The following is a 23757-nucleotide window of genomic DNA, read 5'->3' as shown; positions in this document are numbered from 1 at the left end:
CCTTTAGTGGCTCCGTTGACAGGGCTCCTGTAGGAACGGAAGTCCGTGATGGTCCGCTGGAATGACCAGGCGGAAGAAGCTTTTTCCGCATTGAAGTCGGTCATGTGCGGGTCACCGGTTTTGGTGACGCCCGACTTCAAGAGGGAGTTTGTGGTACAGACCGATGCCTCTGAAGTAGGCCTCAGAGCTGTACTCTCTCAGGAAATCAATGGGGAGGAACATCCCGTTGTTTTCCTAAGCTGCAAACTTAACTTACCCCAGCCAAGACTAGGTACAGTATAGTGGAGGTCTAGGACTAGGTACAGTATAGTGGTCATCAAGTGGGTCTCTCCGCTATTATCTGTTGTGGAGAAAGTTCTGTCTGGTGAACGACCACTCCCCTCTCAAGTGGATGAACCAAGCCAAAGAGAGGAATGCTCGGGTCACCAGATGGTTCTTGTCGTTACAGAACTTCAAGTTCTCAGTGAAACACAGGACAGGCCGCTTACAGGCAGGCCGCTTACAGTCTGGCAAGTGTTCATCCCCTCAGGGGGGGATGTATGTAGGAAGGTGGAAGGGTCTGTCGTTGACGGAAGGTATGTGTCAAAGAGGGTCCTGGCCTCGGTTAAGTAAGAGCCCGGTATTTTCAAGTGTCAGCGGCAGCTAGCAGTAGCCAAAGTGCTGGGTGGGTGGCTTCACGCTCCATCCCGGGTCTTTACTGGCCTATATCAAAGCCAGCCAGCAGTCTCAGCTGGGTGTGAATTACTCCTCTCTGACAGAGGAGCGCTGTCAGTCCCTGTGTGTTTTGGAATCTGAAAACTTGTGCCATGCAAAAGGACTGGGAGCCGCATGCTGAGAAACAGGCCCCTAAAGCCTGCTGTGGACCACAGGTGGAGAAACTGCAAACCAGGTGAAGGTTTTTTGTTCTGTGGACTTTTCATGGTGTGAGCAAACAACTAGACTGCAAAATGTCACTTTTTTATTTTCCTTATGTCTGAATAAAACACTGAACTGTTTAAGTTAAAGACTTTGTGGTTGCCACTATACTGCGTCTGCTAGCCTGTCTACCAGAGCAAATGCCCACATATCCAAGAGGAAACCGCTGCCCCATTGGACTGAGTACCACACCACTGACTTTGTTCTCTGTTCTAAAAGGGGATATCAGGGCTGTGGTTGGTCCCATACGCGAATGACCCAGTCCTCTATGGCCCGCTTGTACTTTCACTTGTCCTGTGCATGTGCCGTCACCTCCGGGGGCACCATTGGGTTCAGGCCTTCCTATGGGCCTCTCCTCCCGGAGTGGGAGCTCCGTCCGCCTCCGCCGCACCCGCCGGCACGGGGAATGCCTAGGGCACCGTCTTGGAATGTCGCTGCGATTGGGATACTCAAATCTCCTGTGGGGTGTCCTGCACTTCGGGCAGTTAATTCCCCCAACGCATACCGCCCCAGTCTAGCTGCCAAGAACGTGCCATCTTGCTTCCTTTCACGCTGGCACAAATTGGTGAAGGACGAGGGGCTTTAGGGGAGGAGTCCTCACTCCCTTTCTCTGTGCTGGAATGTTGTTCCCTGTAAGCAGGGCTGGATTTTCCCACTCTAAAGCTGGGTGTTCCATTTTTCCCGCTCTGATTGTACAAGAAGATGATGCGCCATTACTGGAAAAAATTGAGAATTAACCCTTCGGATGCCGACGAGCACTTTTCTACACTTTTTGATCCGCAGCAAACAAAATAAAGTCATTTTTAATTTTTAAAGTGGTCCTTTTTAAATGAGATAAGTGTTATGTGACGCCAGTTGCAATGAAGCAACAACGTGACGGAGTCCCTTTTAGAAATGGTGTTGGTACCCAAGTGTAGGAATGGACGAGTGGTATAGGGTGGCCTATAATGTCCCTTAATGTTTTGTGCATGTGTCACAGTGCTCTTACATGGGTACGCTGGACCCCAGGCTCTGTCATCCGCAGCAGAAAAAGGGGAAAAGAGAACTTGAGGAGGAAGAATAAATTGAGTCCAGGCCTTGTGATGAAGTTAAAAAGCAGTTCACTTTCGATACACGTTTCTACAAACTATTTACAGACTTTGTCTTGGTCCCAGCAGGCTTTAGCATTGAAACTGTGGCAGGCAAACTCCTCTCTGCTACATCTGTAGCTCTACGGTTCTGCTGTACAGGCTGGCTATAGAACTCAGCTTCTTCTTTATGCTGTACTTCACTTTGTAGTCTGATCTGTCTCTAGATTTGTCTAGGGAAAAGTCCTCCTGGCTTCTGAGACTTTAAGCTGTAGCCTCCATGTCCAGCAGTACTAAAGGTGCTCTAGCTGACTTGCTTTGCATAGTGGTGCACGTCCAACTGTGAAGTGCCCAGCCCTTGCTTCTTTTCCCTAGCAGGGGGTAAGCTAGTCTCTCCCCTAGCAGGTGGTAAGCTAAACTGACCTCTAACTAACTAGTCCCCTCCCCTCCTTGGAGGAAGAGTTAGAATGGAAAGAAGGGTTCAATTCTCTCTAACTCTAGCTCTGCCATTTACGCTGCCACTGGCTGGTGAACCAGGCACATTACATGTTAACATAAACAGTTTAAAAATAGGAAATGCACAGTGTTTGGACCTGAAATAAATACACAGATGTCATGATGTTAACCAGTAAAGACAGTAATGAGGTGCAAAGGTGGTAATGCCACTCTGGGGTGTTACAGATTCAGCAGAGTTAGCACAGATGTAGCAGAGTTAGCACTCAAACTCTTAACTAAAATTTCTTAAATCATCATGTTATCTTGAAACAAAAGCCATTGAAAAGCAATTGAAGGAGTTTGCTTAGTTTAGATAACACATCTCAGAAATCTCAGAAAGCAGGAGTATTAACTCTACTACATCGGTATTGCCGTCTGTAAACGGTTTCCATTTCACTACAAAGGTAAATGGCATTGAAGTGTAATCTTTATGTCACGCACATTGACCTATTAATACATGTATGTCAATATAAGAATATACTGTTGCCATGCCATTTGTTGTTGCTATATCAATGACTATATACATTAAATCATTTTTAAATTTAGCCCTGCTAGAAATCTGCTTGAACAATTGTGAATTTTCTTCTTCCAGTCGCCCCCACAAAGCGTTTTTCCACCTTTTCAGTGCCTTGAAAATGGAATGACTTTAAAGATTCTGATTTTAAAGATCCTGCATGTGCCACTAACAATATTTTACTGCACCTGAGTTGGCATAGTTTTTTGTAATGCTTGTTATAGGGTTGTCACGATACCAAAATTTTGATTTGATACCATAAAAAAGTATTGCGATACTCTACTGATACCATTCGATACCACTCGGAAAAAACACCAAAAAAGCAGTGTGCAATCCATATTTTATGGAATATCCGGCCCATAATAGAACAGTCCTATCCTGTTTTTTTGGGGGGATGAGGTGACAAAAAAATTACACAATCTTGTTTCTTTTGTTTCTGTTATGGTGTTCACCGCATATGAGATTTTTTTTATAGTTTAGACTTTTTCGGATGTGGCGATACCTAATATGCTTATTTTTTATTGTTTATATATTTTTAGATGTAAAATTGGGAAAGGGGGTGATTTAAAATGTTAATATTTTGGTGTTGTTTATTACACTTTTTTTTAAATAACTATTAGCCCCCTTAGAGGGCTAGAACCTCGGATATTTTAATCCCTTGTCCTATTCACCCTAATAGGGCTCTGCTTGGGGGAATAGGATTTTACACCGTCCCTGCTGTCCTGTGCTTTGTGCCCACAGCAACAGGGAGCTTACAATGACAGCCATGGAAGGCTTCATTAGCATCCTAGCTGCCATGGTAACCGGTCTGAGCACCATGATTTCACTGCTGGGGCTCTGATCTGACACTGTCACCAATGGATATACTGGGGAGGAGGGAAGGGGACAGTGTGGCCACTGCACCACTTATGATTATAATACTGGCGGGTCGCGCTGTGCCACCTATGAATATAATACTGGGGTGAGGGGGCCACACTGTGCCACCAATGAAGATAATTAATATGATTATAATACTGCGGGGGGAGGCCACTGCACCACCAATGCATAAGATTAACCTTTATATACAAATGTAGGCTGTGGGTGCCAGCCGTATCATGTTAATTATATGCATTGGTGGCAGAGGCAGCTTCAGAGCCCCACCCCTTTCTTTTCATTGGTGGCAGTGGCAGCCGCGTCACAGTGGGGAAGGACTCTCTCCTTCTCTACTGTGCTGGATGATGAGAACATGGTGCGTGCTGAGGGTGGAGCGTGCCATGTTCTCTAACAGATACTAGGCTGCGCAGTAGCGTGACAGGTACCAGGAGATCGGAGAGACTGGCAACTCGTGGGTTAAATTGACAAGTTCACTGTGAATCTTATTGTGTCTGTGTTTTGGTGACTGCCACACCTCTTGCTTAAGGTGTTGCTTGTTGGTAAACTACCTTTCCCATAAGTAGCAGCTTCTCACTCTTCTTCCTGCCTTCTAACTAGCTGGTCGGTTGTACTCTGTGGTGCTTCTGGAGCTGCCAGTTTTCTAGTTTAAGATAAGTCTTGTCTGTTCTTATTGTTTTGTGTTTGTTATATTCCCTGTTGTTTGTATCTGGGCCTGAGACAGAGACCTCCATTCTTCCATCTGGGGAGGATTGGGTTGTCTCTGGTCCTAACCTCAGTCCAGGGCCTTATAGGAATATAAGGGCCTAGGTATCCAGCATATAAATATACCTATCTTCAAGGTCTATTCATATTGATAGGTAGTTAGGGCTCGGATTAGGGTTGTTTTGGAGGTGACCTGTTTCTTCCCTAGTTTTCAGCCCCAGTTTCTGTTCCCCCTTCCCTCCTGTGTTTAGTGTTGAGTTTTCTCCCCACACTGATCGTGACACTAGTATCAGAAAATAGCACATCCCAGTATCGGATCGATCCAGGTACAAAAGTATCGATTGGGTATCGAAAGTTCGATACCTGGTACAACCCAAGTTTGTGATATGCTCTGCGATCCTAATTTTTTATTTTCTGATGGTGGACCCCACATAGGATTTATTACAGTGGATACAGTCAATTGACTGGTGTCACCATTAAGGAAATGGAGAATATTATGAGTATTATTTAATAGTACCCAGAAGTTACACTGCTAAATAAATACAGGTGCAGAAACTGGCACAATTGATACTGGCAATAACTAGATATAGGGGCCACTTAATATGGTGGATTTGGTGATCTCTGTAATGGGGACACCCCTTTGCTCGGTTTTCCTTCCTTTGAGGGATATCTGGCTTTCACTGTGTTGAAGACCCATAACTGGGGCCCCACGGTTATTTTGCATATCAAATGGATGGATCTAAGGGGATACTATCGCTACTAAGTCCTACTAAAGTCCTATCCTACTGTCCTACAAACCTACTGTGCCTCTTCTAACATAGGAAGGGGTTTTGTTAGGGAAGGCAGGTATTTTCCTCCCAACATGGGCGGCTGGGCTGATTTCCAGCCAGGTGAGATCAAATACCAGACTGGAGTTTAAGTGCCAGTCGGGTTTTGGCAGCACCTGGCTGTCCATTAAATAGGCTGCTGGGCTCAGCAGCTGAGTCTCTGTTTTGGGATCTGAAGCATGGTGCTGGGCTGGAAGGTTGAGAGCCGCATGAGGGCTGCACGCTGGGAAACAGGCCACCTAAAGCCTGCTGTGGACTGCCGGGGGTAAATCGGCTCGCAAGGTCTGTTCTATGGACTTTTCATTGAGTGAATTAACACCAAGACTGTAATGAGTCATTTTTATTTTGCCTTTTGTGTGAATAAACACTGACATTTTGAATTCCGAACTTGTTTTGCCTCTGTACTGTGTCCGCTTACCCTGCCTACCAGAGCAAATCCTCACACCCTATAAACCCTAACATAGGTGGTAGTACACAGAAGTAACATACACCCAATACCCTAAATTTTGCCGCGTTTCCCCTCAAGTATAGCAAATGAAATACAGGTTCATCATGTTACGGCAAGGCACAGTGTTCTACACCACTATAAAGGCTCTGTGTTACTGTGTTACTTCTGTGTACTACCACCAATGTTAGGGTTGATAGGGGCACAGTATGTTTAGGCACGGGGACAGAGTGCACCCACCATCAGTGCTTTATAAGAGTGTATTTTCCAGATGATGGGCTACAGCAATCTGAGACAGGTTATGTGGAGTAGAAGACTATAGGTCAACTACATGACAAGTCATCCAGCATTACAACACCTTCCACTCAAAATTATGAAAAATCCATGACATATCTTTACTGTATGTGATGTAACCTGGTATGCGAACTGCCAGAGGATGCAATACGTATATCATCCACCCAAGAACCTAATCTCTTACAAAGAGAACCTATACCAGCAACTATGGGCTTTAGGGGCGGTGGGAAGCAATTTTTTGCACTTTTTGGGCAAACCGTGAAAGATTAGCGTTATAGGGAATTTAGGTATAAAAAATCTGCCTGTTTAGGCGTAAGAACTCCCAATCAGGTTTTCCTGTTTTGTGTTGCTGGGATTGCTGTCCAATCTGCAGTGTGAAGTTTCATCCATCAAAATATTTAACACAATATATTCATATATTTACATATATTTATTATGGCATTTTGCATGATGTGAAGATTACACATTCACATTCAATGCCATTTACATTTGCAGTGAAATGGAAACAGTTTACAGACGGCAATAGCTGGTTCCAGTGCACATTTTTTAGGATCTTGGGTGAATCCATGCATCCAGGTGATGGGTCCATTTGGTTTTATATATGATAGCAATGCAAATATGTTGTGAACAAGAGCCTTTTTTGTCTTAAACCTGAAGAATGGACTGTCTCTTCTGTTTTATGGATTTATAAATAAAAACATGGATTTTATGGAATACCGGAACATTTACTCTATTGGACTCTAGCGTCTTCCTCTATTGGACTAAAGCTACTGCTGTGTATTTTTACTAGTTTACAGTTTGTATGATATCTTATACCACTGATATCTATCACATGTCTGCACCTTGGACAAGAAATGCATAGCTGTCTATGCTTGGTAACAGAACTACGCAATCTAGCCACCCTGATAGCTATCTATTATCTATCTATCTATCTCCTATCTATTATCTATCAATATATCTATCTATCTATCTATCTATCTATCTATCTATCTATCTATTCTATCTGTATTATCTATCTATTAGGGATGAGCGAACTCGAACTGTATAGTTCGGGTTCGTACCGAATTTTGGGGTGTCCGTGACACGGACCCGAACCCGGACATTTTCGTAAAAGTCCGGGTTCGGGTTCGGTGTTCGTCGCTTTCTTCGCGCTTTTGTGACGCTTTCTTGGCGCTTTTTGAAAGGCTGCAAAGCAGCCAATCAACAAGCGTCATACTACTTGCCCCAAGAGGCCATCACAGCCATGCCTACTATTGGCATGGCTGTGATTGGCCAGAGCACCATGTGACCCAGCCTCTATTTAAGCTGGAGTCACATAGCGCCGCCCGTCACTCTGCTCTGATTAGCGTAGGGAGAGGTTGCGGCTGCGACAGTAGGGCGAGATTAGGCAGATTAACTCCTCCAAAGGACTTGATTAACTGATCGATCTGCAGCTGTGGATCATTGAGCTGCTGATCCTCAATTGCTCACTGTTTTTAGGCTGCACAGACCGTTTGTCAGTCTCATTTTTCTGGGGTGATCGGCGGCCATTTTGTGTCTTGTGGTGCGCCAGCACAAGCTGCGAATAAGTGCATTTAACCCTCAATGGTGTGGTTGTTTTTTGGCTAAAGCCTACATCAGGGTGAAGCTGTCACACCAAGTGCATTTAACCAGCAATAGTCTGTTCATTTTTTGGCCATATACAAAATCAGGGGCAAGCTGCGCCTGTCACCAAGTGCATTTAACCCTCAATGGTGTGGTTGTTTTTTGGCTAAAGCCTACATCAGGGTGAAGCTGTCACACCAAGTGCATTTAACCAGCAATAGTCTGTTCATTTTTTGGCCATATACAAAATCAGGGGCAAGCTGCGCCTGTCACCAAGTGCATTTAACCCTCAATGGTGTGGTTGTTTTTTGGCTAAAGCCTACATCAGGGTGAAGCTGTCACACCAAGTGCATTTAACCAGCAATAGTCTGTTCATTTTTTGGCCATATACAAAATCAGGGGCAAGCTGCGCCTGTCACCAAGTGCATTTAACCCTCAATGGTGTGGTTGTTTTTTGGCTAAAGCCTACATCAGGGTGAAGCTGTCACACCAAGTGCATTTAACCAGCAATAGTCTGTTCATTTTTTGGCCATATCCCAGTCTAATTCTGTCACTAAATCCATACCGGTCACCCAGCGCCTAAATACTAGGCCTCAAATTTATATCCAGCTAAATCTGTCCCTAGTGCTGTAGCTGGGCGAGTTATTTAGTGTCCGTTCAAGCACATTTCTTGTTCTGGGTTGAAATACAATTCCCAATTTAGCAATTTCATAATTTAGTGGTTCCTGCTATATCAGAGCTATTTGAAATCTATCCCAAAAAGGGTATATAATATTGAAGGTGCACATTGGGTCATTCAGAATAACTTCACACACACCCGCTACTGTGTATTTCCAAGTCTAATTCTGTCACTAAACCCATACCTGTCACCCAGCGCCTAAATACTAGGCCTCAAATTTAAATCCCTCTAAATCTCTCGTTACCCACCGCTGTACTGTTGTTGCTGGGCAAGATATTTAGTGTCCGTCAAAGCACATTTTTTGTTCTGGGTTGAAGTACAATTCCCAATTTAGCAATTTCATAATTTAGTGGTTTCTGCTATATCAGAGCTATTTGAAATCTATCCCTAAAAGGGTATATAATATTGAAGGTGCACATAGGGTCATTCAGAATAACTTCACACACACGCTTCTGTGCATTTCCAAGTCTAATTCTGTCACTAAATCCATACCGGTGACCCAGCGCCTAAATACTAGGCCTCAAATTTAAATCCCTCTAAATCTCTCGTTACCCACCTCTGTACTGTTGTTGCTGGGCAAGATATTTAGTGTCCGTCAAAGCACATTTTTTGTTCTGGGTTGAAGTACAATTCCCAATTTAGCAATTTCATAATTTAGTGGTTCCTGCTATATCAGAGCTATTTGAAATCTATCCCAAAAAGGGTATATAATATTGAAGGTGCACATTGGGTCATTCAGAATAACTTCACACACACCCGCTACTGTGTATTTCCAAGTCTAATTCTGTCACTAAACCCATACCTGTCACCCAGCGCCTAAATACTAGGCCTCAAATTTAAATCCCTCTAAATCTCTCGTTACCGCTGTACTGTTGTAGCTGGGAAAGTTATTTAGTGCCCGTCAAAGCACATTTTTTGTTCTGGGTTGAAGTACAATTCCCAATTTAGCAATTTCATAATTTAGTGGTTCCTGCTATATCAGAGCTATTTGAAATCTATCCCAAAAAGGGTATATAATATTCAAGGTGCACATTGGGTCATTCAGAATAACTTCACACACACGCTTCTGTGCATTTCCAAGTCTAATTCTGTCACTAAATCCATACCGGTCACCCAGCGCCTAAATACTAGGCCTCAAATTTATATCCCGCTGAATTTGAATACAATACATTGGGCCAAATAATATATTTGTTGTTGTGGTGAACCATAACAATGAGAAAAACATCTAGTAAGGGACGCGGACGTGGACATGGTCGTGGTGGTGTTAGTGGACCCTCTGGTGCTGGGAGAGGACGTGGCCGTTCTGCCACATCCACACGTCCTAGTGTACCAACTACCTCAGGTCCCAGTAGCCGCCAGAATTTACAGCGATATATGGTGGGGCCCAATGCCGTTCTAAGGATGGTAAGGCCTGAGCAGGTACAGGCATTAGTCAATTGGGTGGCCGACAGTGGATCCAGCACGTTCACATTATCTCCCACCCAGTCTTCTGCAGAAAGCGCACAGATGGCGCCTGAAAACCAACCCCATCAGTCTGTCACATCACCCCCATGCATACCAGGGAAACTGTCTCAGCCTCAAGTTATGCAGCAGTCTCTTATGCTGTTTGAAGACTCCGCTGGCAGGGTTTCCCAAGGGCATCCACCTAGCCCTTCCCCAGCGGTGAAAGACATAGAATGCACTGACGCACAACCACTTATGTTTCCTGATGATGAGGACATGGGAATACCACCTCAGCATGTCTCTGATGATGACGAAACACAGGTGCCAACTGCTGCGTCTTTCTGCAGTGTGCAGACTGAACAGGAGGTCAGGGATCAAGACTGGGTGGAAGACGATGCAGGGGACGATGAGGTCCTAGACCCCACATGGAATGAAGGTCGTGCCACTGACTTTCACAGTTCGGAGGAAGAGGCAGTGGTGAGACCGAGCCAACAGCGTAGCAAAAGAGGGAGCAGTGGGCAAAAGCAGAACACCCGCCGCCAAGAGACTCCGCCTGCTACTGACCGCCGCCATCTGGGACCGAGCACCCCAAAGGCAGCTTCAAGGAGTTCCCTGGCATGGCACTTCTTCAAACAATGTGCTGACGACAAGACCCGAGTGGTTTGCACGCTGTGCCATCAGAGCCTGAAGCGAGGCATTAACGTTCTGAACCTGAGCACAACCTGCATGACCAGGCACCTGCATGCAAAGCATGAACTGCAGTGGAGTAAACACCTTAAAACCAAGGAAGTCACTCAGGCTCCCCCTGCTACCTCTTCTGCTGCTGCCGCCTCGGCCTATTCTGCTGCTGCCGCCTCGGCCTCTTCCTCCGCCTCTGGAGGAACGTTGGCACCTGCCGCCCAGCAAACAGGGGATGTACCACCAACACCACCACCACCACCTCCGTCACCAAGCGTCTCAACCATGTCACACGCCAGCGTTCAGCTCTCCATCTCACAAACATTTGATAGAAAGCGTAAATTCCCACCTAGCCACCCTCGATCCCTGGCCCTGAATGCCAGCATTTCTAAACTACTGGCCTATGAAATGCTGTCATTTAGGCTGGTGGACACAGACAGCTTCAAACAGCTCATGTCGCTTGCTGTCCCACAGTATGTTGTTCCCAGCCGGCACTACTTCTCCAAGAGAGCCGTGCCTTCCCTGCACAACCAAGTATCCGATAAAATCAAGTGTGCACTGCGCAACGCCATCTGTAGCAAGGTCCACCTAACCACAGATACGTGGACCAGTAAGCACGGCCAGGGACGCTATATCTCCCTAACTGCACACTGGGTAAATGTAGTGGCAGCTGGGCCCCAGGCGGAGAGCTGTTTGGCGCACGTCCTGCCGCCGCCAAGGATCGCAGGGCAACATTCTTTGCCTCCTGTTGCCACCTCCTCCTTCTCGGCTTCCTCCTCCTCTTCTTCCACCTGCTCATCCAGTCAGCCACACACCTTCACCACCAACTTCAGCACAGCCCGGGGTAAACGTCAGCAGGCCATTCTGAAACTCATATGTTTGGGGGACAGGCCCCACACCGCACAGGAGTTGTGGCGGGGTATTGAACAACAGACCGACGAGTGGTTGCTGCCGGTGAGCCTCAAGCCCGGCCTGGTGGTGTGTGATAATGGGCGAAATCTCGTTGCAGCTCTGGGACTAGCCAATTTGACGCACATCCCTTGCTTGGCGCATGTGCTGAATTTGGTGGTGCAGAAGTTCATTCACAACTACCCCGACATGTCAGAGCTGCTGCATAAAGTGCGGGCCGTCTGTTCGCGCTTCCGGCGTTCACATCCTGCCGCTGCTCGCCTGTCTGCGCTACAGCGTAACTTCGGCCTTCCCGCTCACCGCCTCATATGCGACGTGCCCACCAGGTGGAACTCCACCTTGCACATGCTGGACAGACTGTGCGAGCAGCAGCAGGCCATAGTGGAGTTTCAGCTGCAGCACGCACGGGTCAGTCGCACTACAGAACAGCACCACTTCACCACCAATGACTGGGCCTCCATGCGAGACCTGTGTGCCCTGTTGCGCTGTTTCGAGTACTCCACCAACATGGCCAGTGGCGATGACACCGTTATCAGCGTTACAATACCACTTCTATGTCTCCTTGAGAAAACACTTAGGGCGATGATGGAACAGGAGGTGGCCCAGGAGGAGGAGGAGGAGGATGAGGAAGAGGGGTCATTTTTAGCACTTTCAGGCCAGTCTCTTCGAAGTGACTCAGAGGGAGGTTTTTTGCAACAGCAGAGGCCAGGTACAAATGTGGCCAGCCAGGGCCCACTACTGGAGGACGAGGAGGACGAGGATGAGGAGGAGGTGGAGGAGGATGAGGATGAAGCATGGTCACAGCGGGGTGGCACCCAACGCAGCTCGGGTCCATCACTGGTGCGTGGCTGGGGGGAAAGGCAGGACGATGACGATACGCCTCCCACAGAGGACAGCTTGTCCTTACCCCTGGGCAGCCTGGCACACATGAGCGACTACATGCTGCAGTGCCTGCGCAACGACAGCAGAGTTGCCCACATTTTAACCTGTGCGGACTACTGGGTTGCCACCCTGCTGGATCCACGCTACAAAGACAATGTGCCCACCTTACTTCCTGCACTGGAGCGTGATAGGAAGATGCGCGAGTACAAGCGCACGTTGGTAGACGCGCTACTGAGAGCATTCCCAAATGTCACAGGGGAACAAGTGGAAGCCCAAGGCCAAGGCAGAGGAGGAGCAAGAGGTCGCCAAGGCAGCTGTGTCACGGCCAGCTCCTCTGAGGGCAGGGTTAGCATGGCAGAGATGTGGAAAACTTTTGTCAACACGCCACAGCTAACTGCACCACCACCTGATACGCAACGTGTTAGCAGGAGGCAACATTTCACTAACATGGTGGAACAGTACGTGTGCACACCCCTCCACGTACTGACTGATGGTTCGGCCCCATTCAACTTCTGGGTCTCTAAATTGTCCACGTGGCCAGAGCTAGCCTTTTATGCCTTGGAGGTGCTGGCCTGCCCGGCAGCCAGCGTTTTGTCTGAACGTGTATTCAGCACGGCAGGGGGCGTCATTACAGACAAACGCAGCCGCCTGTCTACAGCCAATGTGGACAAGCTGACGTTCATAAAAATGAACCAGGCATGGATCCCACAGGACCTGTCCGTCCCTTGTCCAGATTAGACATTAACTACCTCCCCATAACCATATATTATTGGACTCCAGGGCACTTCCTCATTCAATCCTATTTTTATTTTCATTTTACCATTATATTGCGATGCTACCCAAAGTTGAATGAACCTCTCCTCTGCCTGTGTGCTAGGCCTAAATATATGCCAATGGACTGTTGCAGTGGTGGCTGACATGAAGCCTGATTCTCTGCTATGACATGCAGACTAATTCTCTGCTGACATGAAGCCAGATTGTCTGTTACGGGACCTCTCTCCTCTGCCTGGGTGCTGGGCCTAAATTTATGACAATGGACTGTTGCAGTGGTGGCTGACGTGAAGCCTGATTCTCTGCTATGACATGCAGACTGATTCTCTGCTGACATGAAGCCAGATCGTCTGTTACGGGACCTCTCTGCTCTGCCTGTGTGCTAGGCCTAAATATATGCCAATGGACTGTTGCAGTGGTGGGTGACGTGAAGCCTCATTCTCTGCTATGACATGCAGACTGATTCTCTGCTGACATGAAGCCAGATTGTCTGTTACGGGACCTCTCTGCTCTGCCTGTGTGCTAGGCCTAAATATATGCCAATGGACTGTTGCAGTGGTGGGTGACGTGAAGCCTCATTCTCTGCTATGACATGCAGACTGATTCTCTGCTGTCATGAAGCCAGATTGTCTGTTACGGGACCTCTCTGCTCTGCCTGTGTGCTAGGCCTAAATATATGCCAATGGACTGTTGCAGTGGTGGGTGACGTGAAGCCTCATTCTCTGCTATGACATGCAGACTGATTCTCTGCTGACATGAAGCCAGATTGTCTGTTACGGGACCTCTCTGCTCTGCCTGTGTGCTAGGCCTAAATATATGCCAATGGACTGTTGCAGTGGTGGGTGACGTGAAGCCTCATTCTCTGCTATGACATGCAGACTGATTCTCTGCTGTCATGAAGCCAGATTGTCTGTTACGGGACCTCTCTGCTCTGCCTGTGTGCTAGGCCTAAATATATGCCAATGGACTGTTGCAGTGGTGGGTGACGTGAAGCCTCATTCTCTGCTATGACATGCAGACTAATTCTCTGCTGACATGAAGACAGATTCTCTGTTACGGGACCTCTCTCCTCTGCCTGTGTGTGTGCTGGGCCTAAATATATGCCAATGGACTGTTGCAGTGGTGGCTGACGTGAAGCCTCATTCTCTGCTATGACATGCAGACTGATTCTCTGCTGACATGAAGCCAGATTCTCTGTTACGGGACCTCTCTCCTCTGCCTGTGTGTGTGCTCTGCCTAAATATATGCCAATGGACTGTTGCAGTGGTGGCTGACGTGAAGCCTCATTCTCTGCTATGACATGCAGACTGATTCTCTGCTGACATGAAGCCAGATTCTCTGTTACGGGACCTCTCTCCTCTGCCTGTGTGTGTGCTGGGCCTAAATATATGCCAATGGACTGTTGCAGTGGTGGCTGACGTGAAGCCTCATTCTCTGCTATGACATGCAGACTGATTCTCTGCTGACATGAAGCCAGATTCTCTGTTACGGGACCTCTCTCCTCTGCCTGTGTGTGTGCTGGGCCTAAATATATGCCAATGGACTGTTGCAGTGGTGGCTGACGTGAAGCCTCATTCTCTGCTATGACATGCAGACTAATTCTCTGCTGACATGAAGACAGATTCTCTGTTACGGGACCTCCCTCCTCTGCCTGGGTGCTGGGCCTAAATATATGCCAATGGACTGTTGCAGTGGTGGCTGACGTGAAGCCTCATTCTCTGCTATGACATGCAGACTGATTCTCTGCTGACATGAAGCCAGATTCTCTGTTACGGGACCTCTCTCCTCTGCCTGTGTGTGTGCTGGGCCTAAATATATGCCAATGGACTGTTGCAGTGGTGGCTGACGTGAAGCCTCATTCTCTGCTATGACATGCAGACTGATTCTCTGCTGACATGAAGCCAGATTCTCTGTTACGGGACCTCTCTCCTCTGCCTGTGTGTGTGCTGGGCCTAAATATATGCCAATGGACTGTTGCAGTGGTGGCTGACGTGAAGCCTCATTCTCTGCTATGACATGCAGACTAATTCTCTGCTGACATGAAGACAGATTCTCTGTTACGGGACCTCCCTCCTCTGCCTGGGTGCTGGGCCTAAATATATGCCAATGGACTGTTGCAGTGGTGGCTGACGTGAAGCCTCATTCTCTGCTATGACATGCAGACTGATTCTCTGCTGACATGAAGACAGATTCTCTGTTACGGGACCTCTCTCCTCTGCCTGTGTGCTAGGCCTAAATATATGCCAATGGACTGTTGCAGTGGTGGGTGACGTGAAGCCTCATTCTCTGCTATGACATGCAGACTGATTCTCTGCTGTCATGAAGCCAGATTGTCTGTTACGGGACCTCTCTGCTCTGCCTGTGTGCTAGGCCTAAATATATGCCAATGGACTGTTGCAGTGGTGGGTGACGTGAAGCCTCATTCTCTGCTATGACATGCAGACTAATTCTCTGCTGACATGAAGACAGATTCTCTGTTACGGGACCTCTCTCCTCTGCCTGTGTGTGTGCTGGGCCTAAATATATGCCAATGGACTGTTGCAGTGGTGGCTGACGTGAAGCCTCATTCTCTGCTATGACATGCAGACTGATTCTCTGCTGACATGAAGCCAGATTCTCTGTTACGGGACCTCTCTCCTCTGCCTGTGTGCTAGGCCTAAATATATGCCAATGGACTGTTGCAGTGGTGGCTGACGTGAAGCCTCATTCTCTGCTATGACATGCAGACTAATTCTCTGCTGACATGAAGACAGATTCTCTGTTACGGGACCTCTCTCCTCTGCCTGGGTGCCGGGGCCTAAATATCTGAGAATGGACTGTTCCAGTGGTGGGTGACGGGAAGCCAGATTCTCTGCTATGGAACCTCTCTCCAATTGATTTTGGTTAATTTTTATTTATTTAATTTTTATTTTAATTAATTTCCCTATCCACATTTGTTTGCAGGGGATTTACCTACATGTTGCTGCCTTTTGCAGCCCTCTAGCCCTTTCCTGGGCTGTTTTACAGCCGTTTTAGTGCCGAAAAGTTCGGGTCCCCATTGACTTCAATGGGGTTCGGGTTCGGGACGAAGTTCGGATCGGGTTCGGATCCCGAACCCGAACATTTCCGGGATGTTCGGCCGAACTTCTCGAACCCGAACATCCAGGTGTTCGCTCAACTCTACTATCTATCTGTCTATCTATCATTTCATATCTATCTATCTATCTATTATCTATCCAGGGCTGGTGCAAGGCAAGATAAAAATTTCCGCCCCCCCTTTATCAGATGATCTGCGCATATCATGACATCACATATGTTCCACCCCTTCCTCAGCGTTTAAATTAAAAGAACTGCTATGTTTCCCTTAGGGTTAATCAAGCTTCTTGTAGCTGTCTCCCTGACAGCCGCTAGAGGCGCTTCCGCGATTCTCACTGTGAAAATTACAGTGGGAAGACGTGGAACATAGTTTTGAATGTGTGCGCATGCGCATTTGTAACATCCCGGAGTTATGTTACCAAACTCTTTTTTCCTGCTACCACATGTTAAGTGTATGTGTATTGTCAGTCTGTATAATTTATTGTTATTATATGCATTTTCTAGGCCTGTTTTATATATTTGCTGTATTTTTCTATGTACACCAACAAGTGGCAGCAATGTTTAGCAGGAAGTTAGACAGTTTAGTATTGCTAAACTGGAATAGTACATTCCAGTTTAGTCCCCCCTCTATGAGCAGAAGTGGGCCGGTCCCATGTCCTGTCTCTTGGGGAGGAAAGGAAGTTCTAGTTAGTGTGTACCAGCCACCCCAGCTAGGGGAAGGTTGTGTTAGTAGGAGCTCCCAGTGGAAGGGGGACACGAGGGTGCCCCACTCCTAACAACTACAGTTGAAAGAAAAAGTATGTGAACCCTTCCGAATGATATGGATTTCTGCACAAATTGGTCATAAAATGTGATCTGATCTTTAGCTAAGTCACAACAATAGACAATTACAGTCTGCTTAAACTAATAACACACAAATAATTAAATGTGACCTTTGGCAGCAATAACTTCAACCAAACATTTCCTGTAGTTGCAGATCAGACATGCACAACGGTCAGGAGTAATTCTTGGCCATTCCTCTTTACATAACTGTTTCAGTTCAGCAATATTCTTGGGATGTCTGGTGTGAATCGCTTTCTTGAGGTCATGTCACAGCATCTCAATCGGGTTGAGGTCAGGACTCTGACTGGGCCACTCCAGAAGACGTATTTTCTTCTGTTTAAGCCATTCTGTTGTTGATTTACTTCTATGCTTTGGGTCGTTGTCCTGTTGCAACACCCATCTTCTGTTGAGCTTCAGCTAGTGGACAGATAGCCTTAAGTTCTCCTGCAAAATGTCTTGATAAACTTGGGAATTCATTTTTCCTTCAATGATAGCAATCCGTCCAGGCCCTGACGCAGCAAAACAGCCCCAAACCATGATGCCCCCACCAACATACTTCACAGTTGGGATGAGGTTTTCATGTTGGTGTGCTGTGCCTCTTTTTCTCCACACATAGTGGTGTGTGTTTCTTCCAAACAACTCAACTTTGGTTTCATCTGTTCACAGAAAATTTTGCCAGTACTGATGTGGAACATCCAGGTGCTCTTGTGCATACTGTAACTGTGCAGCAATGTTTTTTTTGGACAGCAATGGCCTCCTCTGTGGTATCCTCCCATGAAATCCATTCGTGTTTAGTGTTTTATGTATCGTAGATTCGCTAACAGGGATGTTAGCATATGCCAGAGACTTTTGTAAGTCTTTAGCTGACACTCTAGGATTCTTCTTCACCTCATTGAGCAGCAGTGCTGAACTTTTGCCATTTATAGACAATTTGTTTTACCGTGGACTGATGAACGGCAAGGCTTTTGGAGATACTTTTATAACTCTTTCCAGCTTTATGCAAGTCAACAATTCTTAATCGTAGGTCTTCTGAAAGCTCTTTTGTGCGAGGCTTCTTGTGAAAAGCAAACCCAGAACTGGTGTGTTTTTTTTATAGGGCAGCTGTAACAAACACCTCCAATCTCATCTCATTGATTGGACTCCAGTTGGCTGACACCTCACTCCAATTAGCTCTTGGAGATGTCATTAGTCTAGGGGTTCACATACTTTTTCCACCTGCACTGTGAATGTTTACATGGTGTGTTCAATAAAAACATGGTAACATTTAATTCTTTGTATGTTATTAGTTTAAGCAGACTGTGATTGTCTATTGTCGTGACTTAGATGAAGATCAGATCACATTTTATGACCAATTTGTGCAGAAATCCATATCATTCGAAAGGGTTCACATACTTTTTCTTGCAACTGTATATAGTGCCAGGAAAATGAGTTTGTTTTCCTGGCACTATAGTGCTCCTTTACCACCAGTACTGCACAGTGTCTTTTCTCTGCAGGAACAGGCTATAGACACCAGTACCACTACATTAAACTGTACTGGTTCTAGGAGCTCCCAGTTCTAGGGATCCCAAACCAGGACCCTGTCTCGATTGAGACCAGAGAACATTCCCAGCCTGAGCCATCAGCCTCAGCTGGTTGACAAGCAAGCAGCCACCTCCAGAACTCCAGGAAGAGCCATTCCCTGTGAGCATAACTGTGAGTAACATCCAGAGACCAGGAGAAGCCAAATCCCTCCTCAGCTAGTCAGTCCCATACACAGCAGAAGATAGACAGAGCAGAAGATATAGATTCATGCCATATTCTCTAGGCACATGATAGAAGCAGAAGACATTTTGATCCCTGCCACATATTGCCAATACCTGCTGGGACCCAAAGACTATTGCTGTATCTCATGTGGATTAATGCTGCCTTCAGTAAAGACAAGTTGAATTATACTTCAAGTCTGGATCTCATTCATTCCTCAATTACTCCTACTAGCAACACACTCATTTATTGCAAGTGATCCAGGAGTCCAGCCGTACCCAGGTAGGAGACACCATTGACACTATACCTACTGCTACACAGAGACTTTACCCCACTCTGGCATTCCTCACCTGGTACGTGAGTTGCAACACCTTAAAGGGCCCTGAGACTATAACCTGCGCACCCTGCAATTGGCATCACAAACAAAAACTATTAACTATACCTACACCTGACCCAGTCAGTGCATATTATTGCGCCAGTGTGCATTAGTCCCAATCCGGCTTACTGCACATTCGCAGCTGAGAGGAGGATCGGGGAGAAGAGTTCCCAGTGTCGGCGCTGGAGAAAGGTAAGTCGCTGAAGGGGTTTTAACCCCTTCAGCCCAGTGGAAGGGGGACACGAGGGTTCACATACTTTTTCTTGCAACTGTATATAGTGCCAGGAAAATGAGTTTGTTTTCCTGGCACTATAGTGCTCCTTTACCACCAGTACTGCACAGTGTCTTTTCTCTGCAGGAACAGGCTATAGACACCAGTACCACTACATTAAACTGTACTGGTTCTGGGACTATAGTGTCCTTTTAGGCTCCATTCACACGTCCGCAATTTCGTTCTGCATTTTGCAGAACTGAATTGCTGACTCATTCATTCCAATGGGGCAGCACTATGTGCTGCCTGGACACGGAATTGCGCATCCGCACTTCCGGGTCTGCACTTCCGTTTCGCCAAAAAATAGAACATGTCCTATTCTTGTCCGCAATTGCGGACAAGAACAGGCATATTCTATTAGTGCCGGCTATGTGCGGTGCGCAAAATACGGAGCGCACATTGCCGCTTTCAGTGCTTTGCAGATCCGTGGCTCCATGTATCCGCAAAACACGTTGCGGACGTGTAAATGGAGCCTTAATGTGAAGTAAATTAGTTTCCAATGTAGTATTAATAACTAAACAATTAAATAATAAACATATTGCATTGTCTACTTACCACCAGGACAATACGATGATCTGGTCTCTGGCTGCAGTCTGGCTCTTGGTCTGGCTCTGGGGACTCCCTTGTCACTCTCTTCTCCCCCCTCCCTCTCTTGTCACTCTCTTCTCCCCCTCCCTCCCTTGTCACTCTCTTCTCCCCCCTCCCTTGTCACTCTCTTCTCCCCCCCTCCCTTGTCACTCTCTCCCCCTCCCCCTCCTTTGTCACTCTCTTCTCCCCTCCTCCGTCCCTTGTCACTCTCTTCCCCCCTCCCTTGTCACTGTCATTCCCCCTCCCTTGTCACTCTCATTACCCCCTCCCTTGTCACTCTCATTCCCCCCTCCCTTGTCACTCTCATTCCCCCCTCCCTTGTCACTCTCATTCCCCCCTCCCTTGTCACTCTCATTCCCCCCTCCCTTGTCACTCTCATTCCCCCCCTCCCTTGTCACTCTCATTTACTCCCCCCTTGTCACTCTCTTCTTCCCCCCCTCCCTTGTCACTCTCATTCCCCCTCCCTTGTCACTCTCTTCCCCCCCTCCCTTGTCACTCTCATTCCCCCTCCCTTGTCACTCTCATTTCCCCCCTCCCTTGTCACTCTCATTCCCCCCTCCCTTGTCACTCTCATTTCCCCCCTCCCTTGTCACTCTTATCCCCCCTCCTTTGTCACTCTCATTCCCCCCTCCCTTGTCACTCTCATCCCCTCTCCCTTGTCACTCTCATTCTTCCCCCCACTCCCTTGTCACTCTCATCATTTCCCTCCCCCCTCCCTTGTCACTCTCATTCCCTCATTCCCCCCTCCTTTGTCACTCTCACCCCCCCTTGTCACTCTCATTCTTCCCCCCACTCACTTGTCACTCTCATCATTTCCTCCCCCCTCCCTTGTCACTCTAATTCCCCCCTCCTTTGTCACTCTCATCCCCCCTCCCTTGTCACTCTCATTCTTCCCCCCATCCCATGTCACTCTAATTCTTCCCCCCACTCCCTTGTCACTCTCATCATCTTCTCCCCTCCCTCTCTTGTCACTCTCATTCCATTTCCCCCCCACCTCTAGTGTAGAGTGGCCGAGCTCTGTTCGGTCCGCGGTACAGGAGCATTTGTTTCCTGTACCCGGCCGGACTGAAAGGAAGTGCACACTAAGTGAGCACTTCCTGTCAGTCCAGCCGGGTACAGGAAACAAAAGCTCCTGTACCGCGGACCGAACAGAGCTCGGCCATGCTACATTAGAGCCGCTTCCCTCCCGTCAGTCCCTCTCACTGGGCAGTGCGGCAGCCGCCCGGTGCGGGGGAAGGCCCGCCGCCGTACTTCAAAAAAAAATATTTGCGGCAACGCTTTTTTTTTTAACCACATGGGGCCGGCGCCCCCTGCTACATTGCTGCCTAGGTCGCCTAACAGGTGGCACCGGCCCTGTATCTATCCTATATATCTGTATTATCTATCTATATTATCTATCTATTTATCTATCTGTCCATCCATCCATCCATGCATCCATATTATCTAGCAATCATCTTTTATCTATATCACCATTTCCACTTGCAGTCTCTTGGAAGTACGAGCAATAACAATTTGTGTTAAAATGTTCTATTCAACATACAATATTTTCTAATGTCTTATTTGAGACTTCTGACTTTACAGAGGGGGCGTCTACCATTCAGGACATTTTGAGGACCCTGTGTGTCCACATATTTCACCCATGGCTTATTGATTTCAATGGAACCTATGTAATGCTTCATTTCTCCTGTCGACTCCCCTATAGGTTACAGCTGATAACTAAAAACACCCTGTGATCAACTTCTAGTTAGGATACCCTTCTATCAACATAAGCTTTTCCAAAGTTGAGACCCCTTTAAGTGTGTGCATTTAAGGTTTACTATTTCCATTAGGAGTTCCAGCTTAAACTAAATATGATAGCAGGCTGCGTATTTCAGAGTTTTGTACCATAAAGCATTATCATTCCATCAGTCCTGATCTTTGAGTTCTGATGTGGACTCTATTTATCCCAACATGCACTTTCCACAGCAGTAGATACAGTATATGCCTTGGACAGAACAGTCCTTTCTATGTGACATATGCGATTTTGAGAACATTTGCTTTCTCTTTTATATAGTAACCCTTGGACGTCTCTTCTCATTATTTTGCATTCTGCAGTTCCGCTATTCGTCCTGAATATTTAGGAATATATTGAAACTGGGCATTGCCATTCCTGTTCTCAAAGTGATGTGCCCCTTCATATTCTGGCATGGGTAACACCGACTGGAAAGTGTAAGAGTTTGTAGGGAGTACACATACTTGACTAGTAACACTCAGATCTCAATGTAGCCATTCATTTCTAGGAGGAATATCAGAGGAATGGCCCAACGTAGGATTCTCAGAAAAGAGGATCCAGTTATTTCATGGGGAATATAAGTATTTTCTAAAATAGTCAGGAGAGTTAACCCCTTATTGACTAAGGGATTACCAGATCCTCCGAGTCCTGTATTGCAGCGCCCACATAAAGTGATACAAACTGATACAAGAAAGGCTATCAATCGCTTTGTGTGGGAGGACTGAAGCAGGACTTAAGCTATGAGTTATGGCATCAATTATAAAAAAAATGCACATAAAAATATTTAATTAAATTATAGAAAGTGATATGTCTTTGAGCTCAATTTTTCCACCTCTTTGTGCCCATAGCTAAGCACAGGAGACCTGATAGAGCTATTTATTGCTTTGACAGTTTATTGCTTCATTTACATCGCTCATTAACACTGGTTAATTATAGCAATTTACAGTAAGATGAATAGGAGATAATGTTACTTTGTGGCACACAATACCTTTTATTTACAAGACATTTAAATCAATGTATGACATATGCAGCATAGATAATAAGCACCAAAGTGTGTTTCATTGCAACGTGTTGCTGTCTTGCTGATTAACTTTGGCTGATACCCCTGTCAGATACATCTAATATGATACGTACCATTAGTAGCCATTAAATGCATAAAAAAAATCATAAAATAGAACCAACCCTTATAATTATGCAAATGAAACACCAGTTGGTTGCAAGAGACCCTCGTTCAGAGGTAGCTGTTCAGTAGATGATTGAGAGTAATTGCACCTTTGAAGAGAAATATGCATTATATCCAGATTTCAGTACTTACCCTCGGACTCTTGTATCAGGTCTGTCACTCATTCCTCCTTAGGATAGAATAAAATGTTCTAATAGCCCACACTAGAAGAACACCAGGAGTCAGATTACAGCAAGCTGTCTGATTGGGTTTTGCAAGGCTAGGGGTGGAAATAGATAGTGCTTTTTGCTCCAGGTGTGACGTAGCAGCTATCTTCATGCCAATTGCCAAATAGTATCTGTATTTATGAATATTTATGGAACATTACTATCCATTTGTATAGCTATTTAGGGACGCTCAGTCTGAGGAATCTGCCAAAAAATGAAAGGAAAAAAGTTAAAATAAATGTATTAGTCCAAACCATTACAGTATGGGATCCACATTTGGAGTGAGTTAGATGAACTACCTGCGGACTAGGGACTGAACATGTGCTACTTAGGACACTGTATAATTTTTCTAATGTTCTGTTTGTAGATTTTCCATATCCCTACAATACACATTTCATAGTTAAAAAGGGTTTCCAGGATCAGCATATTGATGGCCTATCCTTAGGATAGGTCATCAATATCAGATTGGTGAGGGTCATATTCTTGTCACTCCCACCGATCAGATTGAAGGCACTGTGGTCCATTTACCTACATGTTGTTCGCATACTAGCTGCAATGCAGGGTATACCCTTCACCACCCCTACTAAGAAGATAGTGCGCAGGTAGATGAGCTGAAATCAGTGTCAGACTGTGGTGCTTAGGGTCCA

The 23757-nt window shown here is 46.4% G+C and overlaps 1 protein-coding gene across 2 annotated transcripts in view; it reads right to left on the bottom strand.

Annotated features, from left to right (window-relative positions):
• AQP4 (aquaporin 4) overlaps nt 1–23126 on the bottom strand; it is a 153476-nt gene extending 130350 nt beyond the window's left edge. Inside the window, exon 1 of one of the 2 annotated variants that reach the window (XM_044293075.1) lies at nt 23037–23126. In XM_044293075.1, coding sequence (XP_044149010.1) covers nt 23037–23068 — 32 coding nt within the window. In that variant the 5' untranslated portion in view covers nt 23069–23126. The remainder of the gene's footprint in view (nt 1–23036) is intronic. The other variant, XM_044293076.1, reaches the window with a different exon arrangement.
• Nucleotides 23127–23757: the final 631 nt, after the last annotated feature.

Source organism: Bufo gargarizans, chromosome 5, assembly GCF_014858855.1.
Source record: "Bufo gargarizans isolate SCDJY-AF-19 chromosome 5, ASM1485885v1, whole genome shotgun sequence".
In the NCBI taxonomy this organism is placed as follows: domain Eukaryota; kingdom Metazoa; phylum Chordata; class Amphibia; order Anura; family Bufonidae; genus Bufo; species Bufo gargarizans.
This window is presented reverse-complemented; position numbering and strand designations above follow the sequence as displayed.